General features: G+C 48.6%; 1 protein-coding gene across 9 annotated transcripts in view; it reads left to right on the forward strand.

Moving 5' to 3' along the window:
* Positions 1–7,841, forward strand: part of TRAIP (TRAF interacting protein) — a 62,193-nt gene extending 54,352 nt beyond the window's left edge. For 6 of the 9 annotated variants that reach the window (XM_048856537.2, XM_048856541.2, XM_048856542.2 and 3 more), the window contains one exon: positions 7,092–7,841. In XM_048856537.2, the coding sequence (XP_048712494.1) occupies positions 7,092–7,198 (107 nt within the window). In that variant the 3' untranslated portion in view covers positions 7,199–7,841. The remainder of the gene's footprint in view (positions 1–7,091) is intronic. The other 3 variants (XM_048856543.2, XM_048856547.2, XR_007357497.2) reach the window with 2 other exon arrangements.
* Positions 7,842–8,089: the final 248 nt, after the last annotated feature.

The raw sequence follows: 8,089 nt of genomic DNA on the forward strand, positions 1-8,089 counted from the left end.
GGAGGATTGGGCCAAAAGAAATCTGATGAGGTTCAACAAGGACAAGTGCACAGTCCTGCACTTAGGACAGAAGAATCCAATGCACTGCTACTGACTAGGGACCAAATGGCTAGGCGGCACTTCTGCAGAAAAGGACCTAGGGGTTTCAGTGGACAAGAAGCTGGATATGAGTCAACAGTGTGCCCTTGTTGCCAAGAAGGCCAATGGCATTTTGGGATGTATAAGTAGGGGCATTGCCAGCAGATCGAGGGATGTGATCATTCCCCTCTATTCGACATTGGTGAGGCCTTATCTGGAGTACTGTGTCCAGTTTCGGGCCGCACACTACAAGAAAGATGTGGAAAAATTGGAGAGAGTCCAGCGGAGGGCAACAAAAATGATTAGGGGTCTGGAACACATGACTTATGAGGAGAGGCTGAGGGAACTGGGATTGTTTAGTCTACAGAAGAGAAGAATGAGGGGGGATTTGATAGCTGCTTTCAGCTACCTGAAAGGTGGTTCCAAAGAGGATGGATCTAGACTATTCTCAGTGGTAGCGGATGACAGGACAAGGAGTAATGGTCTCAAGTTGCAGTGGGGGAGATTTAGGTTGGATATTAGGAAAGACTTTTTCACTAGGAGGGTGGTGAAACACTGGACTGCGTTACCTAGGGAGGTGGTGGAATCTCCTTCCTTAGAAGTTTTTAAGGTCAGGCTTGACAAAGCCCTGGCTCGGATGATTTAATTGCGGATCGGTCCTGCTTTGAGCAGGGAGTTGGACTAGATGACCTCCTGAGTCCCTTCCAACCCTGATATTCTATGATTTGCAGCTGGGGCGGAGATAAAAAGGGAGAGTAAAATTTAAGATGATGTATGTCTGAGAACAAAAGGGAGACTCTCTCTTTCACAGTGAAGCAATTCACAGAAGACAGCACACTGCTTTAAGGTACCAGGTTGCATTTTGCCTTTTATGTTGAGCACCTGCCAGTATGGTGACACATCATAAACGGCTGGGCAACTGAATTCGGTTTCCAGGCAGCCATGGTAAGTCTTTTGGTATGTGGGGCTGGTTTCTTACGCCTTCATAACATGTGGGAATGGTTTCAAACTGCAGTGCCATCCTTTTCCCATAGCAAGCAATCATCCCATACCCGCAACATTATGCGGTCCCCCTAGTCTGTGCTTGTTTGCTGGGCCCAGAATCAGCGTTCCACTCTATCAACCAGCCCCACTGCTGCCATGATGTCCCAATTGCCACAGCCCATGCTTTCAGGAACGTCTGTGTCCATGTCCTCATCACAATACTCCAGGATAATGTGCAAGGTGTTTACAATGCTCACAACTGCAGCAGTGAGTGGAGCGGGCTCCATGCTTGCTGTGGTATGGCGTCTGCACGGGTAACCCAGGAAGAAAGGCGTGAAACGGTTGTCTGCCATTGCTTTCAAGAAGGGAGAGAAGGGGCGACTGACATGTACCCCAAACCACCCTCAAAAATGTTTTTGCCCCATCAAGCATTGGGAACTTCAACCAGAATTCCAATGGGCAGCAGGAACTGTGGGATAGCTACCCACGGTGCACCGCTCCATAAGTCAATGCTAGCCACAGTATTGAGGACACACTCTGCTGACGTAATGTGCTTTGTGGGGACATACACAACTGACTGTATAAAATCGATTTCCAAAAATTGACTTCTATAAAACCAACCTAATTTCGTAGTATAGACATACCCTGAGAAAAACAACCTAATCTGGAATTAAAGTGAACAGAATTTTATTGGAAGTCAAAACTGGGCCTGAGCTTGTCTCTATAATTTCACCCAAATAGTAACGGCCCCTGCTATTTCATTAGGGAAACGGTCTCAGGAAAAGCCTGCTTCTTTTGGCTTTTCATTGTATTTATGCTACGACATCTTCCTTTGGCCAATTGCAGGAGCACACGGAGCAGACACTGACCCGTGGGTTGCAGAAGGAAGGGGGTAAAAGGTGCACAGATTTTGTCTAAAGGTGTCATTATTAATCATTGATTTGGACTGCAGGAGTGCAAGGAGCCCCACTTACGGAGCAGGACCCCACTGTGCTAGGCACTGTCCAAACACAGAACAAAAGAGATGGGCTCTGTTCCAAGGAGTATTAAGCACAAGAATCAGGTTGTTCTAAGCCTGCTCCCACTGGCCTCCTTGGGTGTAGGAGCAGACCATTTGTGCACAGGGTGTTAAGTGCTTTTTCTTCAACCCTCCCCTGGTTGTTGTTACGCAGACAGAATGCAGAACAGAAGTCTGAAGTGCGGGCAATGCAATGTTTGTTGGGGTTAATTCAAGGAAGCATAGTGTTGCAGGTCTGGGACGATTCCCAGTGGCTGCAAAACTTTCGCATGCATAAGGGCACTTTCATGGAACTTTGTGACTTGCTTTCACCTGCCCTGAGGTGCAAGAATACCAAAATGAGAGCAGCCCTCACAGTTGAGAAGCGAGTGGCAATAGCCCTGTGGAAGCTTGCAACGCGAGACAGCTACCGGTCAGTCGGGAATCAATTTGGAGTGGGCAAAGCTACTGTGGGGGCTGCTGTGATACAAGTAGCCAACGCAATCAAAGATCTGCTGATATCAAGGGTAGTGACCCTGGGAAATGCGCAGGTCATAGTGGATGGCTTTGCTGCAATGGGATTCCCTAACTGTGGTGGGGCCATAGACGGAACCCATATCACTATCTTGGCACCGGAGCACCAAGCCAGTGAGTACATAAACCGCAAGGGGTACTTTTCAATAGTGCTGCAAGCACTGCTGGATCACAAGGGAGGTTTCACCAACATCAACGTGGGATGGCCGGGAAAGGTACATGAAGCTCGCATCTTCAAGAACTCTGGTCTGTTTCAAAAGCTGCAGGAAGGGACTTTATTCCCAGTATAGAAAATAACTGTTGGGGATGTTGAAACACCTATAGTTATCCTTGGGGACCCAGCCTACCCCTTAAGGCCAAGGCTCATGAAGCCGCACACAGGCAGCCTGGACAGTAGTCAGGAGCTGTTCAACTACAGGCTGAGCAAGTGCAGAATGGTGGTAGAATGTGCCTTTGGACGTTTAAAAGCGTGTTGATGCAGTTTATTGACTTGGTTAGACCTCAGCAAAACCAGTATTCCCACTGTTATTACTGCTTGCTCTGCGCTCCACAATATCTGTGAGTAAGGGGGAGACGTTTATGGCGGGGTGGGAGGTTGAGGCAAATTGCCTGGCCGCTGCTTACGTGCAGCCAGACACCAGGGCAGTTAGAAGAGCACAGGAGGGTGCAGTGCGCATCAGAGAAGCTTTGAAAACCAGTTTCATGACTGGCCAGGCTACGGTGTGAAAGTTCTCTTTGTGTCTCCTTGATGGAAACCCCCCGTCCCTTGGTTCACTCTACTTCCCTGTAAGCTAAGCACCCTCCCCTCCTCCCTTCAGTCACCGCTTGCAGAGGCAATAAAGTCATTGTTGCTTCACATTCATGCATTCTTTATTAACTCATCACACAAATAGGGGGATAACTGCCAAGGTAGCCCAGGAGGGGTGGTGGAGGAGGGAAGGACAAGGACACACAGCACTTTAAAAGTTTAAAACTTATTGAATGCCAGCCTTCTGTTGCTTGAGCAATCCTCTGGGGTGGAGTGGCTGGAGGCCCCCACACCGTGTTCTTGGGCGTCTGGGTGAGGACGCTGTGGAACTTGGGGAGGAGGGCAGTTGCTTACACAGGGGCTGTATCATAGAATATCAGGGTTGGAAGGGACCTCAGGAGGTCATCTAGTCCAACCCCCTGCTCAAAGCAGGACCAATCCCCAATTAAATCATCCCAGCCAGGGCTTTATCAAGCCTGACCTTAAAAACTTCTAAGGAAGGAGATTCTACCACCTTCCTAGGTAACGCATTCCAGTGTTTCATCACCCTCCTAGTGAAAAAGTTTTTCCTAATATCCAGCCTAAACCTCCCCCACTGCAACTTGAGACCGCTGTAGCGGCCGTCTGTGCTCCTGCTGCCTTTCCTGCAGTTCAACCATATGCTGGAGCATATTAGTTTGATCCTCCAGCAGCTTCAGCATTGAATCCTGCCTCCTCTCATTATGCTGCCACCACCTTTCAGCTTCAGACCTCTCTTCGGCCCACTTACTCTCTTCAGCCCCCAGCACCTCTCCCGGTCATTTTCTGACATTGTCTGCCTCCACACATTCATCTGTGCTCTGTCAGTGTGGGAGGACAGCATGAGCTCAAGAGAATATTTCATCGTGAGTGCATTTTTTTCACCTTCTAATCTTCACTAGCATCTGGGAAGGAGAAGATCCTGTGATCCTTGAAACACATACAGCTGGTGGAGAGGAAAAAAAAGGGACAGTGGTATTTAAAAAGACACATTTTATAGAACAATGGGTATACTCTTTCACGGTAAACCTTGCTGTTAACATTGCATACATAGCATGTGCTTTCGTTACAAGGTCGCATTTTGCCTCCCCCTACCACGTGGCTAGCCCCTCACCCCTCCCCGTGGCTAACAGCGGGGAACATTTCTGTTCAGCCACATGCAAACAGCCCAGCAGGAATGGGCACCTCTGAATGTCCCCTTAAGAAAAGCACCCTATTTCAACCAGGTGACCATGAATGATATCACTCCCCCGAGGATAACACAGAGAGATAAAGAACGGATGTTGTTTGAATGCCAGCAAACATACACTGCAATGCTTTGTTCTACAATGATTCCCGAGTACGTGCTACTGGCCTGGAGTGGTAAAGTGTCCTACCATGGTGGACGGAATAAGGCTACCCTCCCCAGAAACCTTTTGCAAAGGCTTTAGGAGGACATCCAGGAGAGCTTTATGGAGATGTCCCTGGAGGATTTCCGTTTCATCCCCAGACACGTTAACAGACTTTTCAAGTAGCTGTACTGGCCGCAAGTGCCAGGGCAAATTAATCATTAAACAGGCTTGCTTTGAAACCATGTAGACTATTTAAAAAGGTACATTCACCAGAGGTCCCTTCTCCACCTGGCGGGTCCGGGAGTCAGCCTTGGGTGGGTTTGGGGAGTACTGGCTCCAGGTCCAGGGTGAGAAACAGGTCCTGGCTGTCCAGAAAACTGGTTTCTCCGCTTGTTTGCTGTGAGCTGTCTACAACCTCCTCCTCATCATCATCTTCCTCGTCCCCAAAACCTGCTTCCGTGTTTGAAGGAGTCAAACAACACGGTTGGGGTAGTGGTGGCTGAACCCCCTAAAATGGCATGCAGCTCATCATAGAAGCGGCATGTTTGGGGCTCTGACCCGGAGCGGCCATTTGCCTCTCTGGTTTTCTGGTAGGCTTGCCTCAGCTCCTTAAGTTTCACGCGGCACTGCTTCAGGTCTCTGTTATGGCCTCTGTCCTTCATGCCCTGGGAGATTTTGACAAATGTTTTGGCATTTCAAAAACTGGAACGGAGTTCTGATAGCACAGATTCCTCTCCCCATACAGTGATCAGATCCTGTACCTCCCGTTCAGTCCATGCTGGAGCTCTTTTGCGATTCTGGGACTCCATCATGGTCACCTCTGCTGATGAGCTCTGCACTCACCTGCAGCTTGCCACGCTGGCCAAACAGGAAATTGAAATTCAAAAGTTCACGGGCCTTTTCCTGTCTACCTGGCCAGTGCATCTGAGTTGAGAGCGCTGTCCAGAGCGGTCACAAGGGAGCACTCTGGGATGGCTCCCGGAGGCCAATGCCATCTAATTGCATCCACAATACCCCAAATTCAACCCGGCAAGGCCGATTTCAGCGCTAATTCCCTTGTTGAGGGTGGAGTAAAGAAATTGATTTTAAGATCCCTTTAAGTCGAAAAAAGGGCTTTGTCGTGTGGATGGGTGCAGGATTAAATTCGACCTCAACTCCTATTGTAGACCAGGGCTAAGAGTCCTCCTTTTACAACAAACCTGGACCTATTAGAAGAGCTGAAAGGTGGTGGGTTGCTCCGTGCCGCCGTCCAAGCTCTCTGGAGGCTTTCATCTGCTTCCTGCTCTGCCTGAAACTGCTCCCTTGATGCTGGAGACATTAGTTCCTCACTGGGTTGTGGACTTGGGCTATGTCCCACTGGAAGCGATAAAGGTGATGGGGGTGTCTCCGACAATTGTGAACTGCTTTCTGCTGATGCACTAGGTTATATTTGAAGCTCCAGTTGAGCTTCTTGTGCCGGTTTAGCTGATGTTGCAGGCGCTGTGGCGCCCTTTGGTGCTGACTACCCTGACTCTGGTGGGGTTGCAAGCATAGGCTCTGACAGCTCCACCAGTTCCGATCCTTGGGCTGGGTCCCAGGAACTGGATCTACAACTGCTGCCATAGACTTTGGTCTGGGGTCTGGTTCCACCACCTCTGGCTGGGTCCCTGTAGAAGGCTCAGGAATAGAGTTAGGTGTGGAGGCCTGTTTAGCCTGGCTGTGGGTGACCATCCCCACCCTTTTTGTTAGCCTCACATGGTTGGCTAAGTCTTCTCCCAGCAACCTGGGAATGGGATAATCGTCATAGACTTCAAAAGTCCATATTCCTGAGCAGTCCTTGTACTGGACAGGCAACTTGGCTGTAGGCAAGTTAAAAGAGTTGACCTTAAAAGGTTGCACCATCACTTGGGCCTCTGGGTTGGGGTCCACCAGGAATCAGACACCTGTGCTCCAATGTCTCTCCACGCAGTAATCTTCCTCCCACCCACACTCACAGTTTCCCTTTGCTCTGGGGGTATTTGCGAGGCATCTGGGCCTGAAGGCTCTCTTTGGGACCCCGGGGTGATAAACTGCAGTTGGTTGGTGCTCTTGGGGCAGTTGGCCTTCACATGCTCCAGCTCATTACATTTAAACCATCGCCCAACTGACTGTGGGCTGGGGTGAGGTGGGTGGTTGGAGAGTTGGGTGGTGGGTCGAGAGGGCATCTGGGGTCTCCTTGGCTGTGTGGAGGGTTCCTACTTGTGAGGTGGGGCCTTGGGCTGACTCCAATGGTAGGGTGTCATCTCAGGTTGCCCCTTCTGGTATCCGCACGAACTGCTACTAGCTTTCTTCTCCGCCACCTCCACCCATTTGGCTCCGATTTCCTCTGCCTCGGTTGTAGTTTTGGGCTTCCCATCTAGTATGTACCTTTCCATTTCCTCAGGAACACCCTCTAAGAATTGCTCCACTTGCATGAGGAGAGACAGATCTTCCAGAGACTTTACGCTTGCTCCTGATATCCAGGCATCCCAATTTTTCACAATGTGGTAGGTGTGTCGGGAAAATGCCACATCTGGTTTCCACTTATAAACTTATAAAGAATGTATTTAGTGTTACTGGTCTCTTGGGTCAACTGGTCACTAGTTGTAGCAGTTACTCATTGTGATGTTATCTGATTAAAACATGACCATGTAGATCATTGTTGCAACTACTATTATATGTTTGCAACAAATTTTATACAAAATGTGGCCTGTAAGATATCATAAATATAAAGGGAAGGGTAAACACCTTTAAAAGCCCTCCTGGCCAGAGGAAAAACCCTTTCACCTGTAAAGGGTTAAGAAGCTAGGATAACCTCGCTGGCACCTGACCAAAATGACCAATGAGACAAGATACTTTCAAAGCTGGAGGGGGGGAGAAACAAAGGCTTTCTCTGTCTGTGTGATGCTTTTGCTGGGGACAGAACAGGAATGGAGTCTTAGAACTTAGTAAGTAATCTAGGTAGATATGCATTAGATTCTGTTTGTTTAAATGGCTGAGAAAATAAGCTGTGCTGAATGGAATTGATATTCCTGTTTTTGTGTCTTTTTGTAACTTAAGGTTTTGCCTAGAGGGATTATCTGTGTTTTGAATCTAATTACCCTGTAAGGTATTTACCATCCTGATTTTACAGAGGTGATTCTTTTACTTTTTCTTCTATTAAAATTCTTCTTTTAAGAACCTGATTGCTTTTTCATTGTTCTTAAGATCCAAGAGTTTGGTTCTGTGTTCACCTATGCAAATTGGTGAGGATTTTTATCAAACCTTCCCCAGAAAAGGGTGTAGCCGGCACAGAGTGCCCGAGGCAAGCAACAGCTGGGTTCGTTGCCCGGTGTGTGTCACGCCAATGACCACAACGGGGTGGAGAAGCAGAGAGATTTATTTGGAGCGCCAAATAGGGCG

This window comes from Caretta caretta, chromosome 7 (assembly GCF_965140235.1).
Source record: "Caretta caretta isolate rCarCar2 chromosome 7, rCarCar1.hap1, whole genome shotgun sequence".
Classification (NCBI taxonomy): Eukaryota; Metazoa; Chordata; order Testudines; family Cheloniidae; genus Caretta; species Caretta caretta.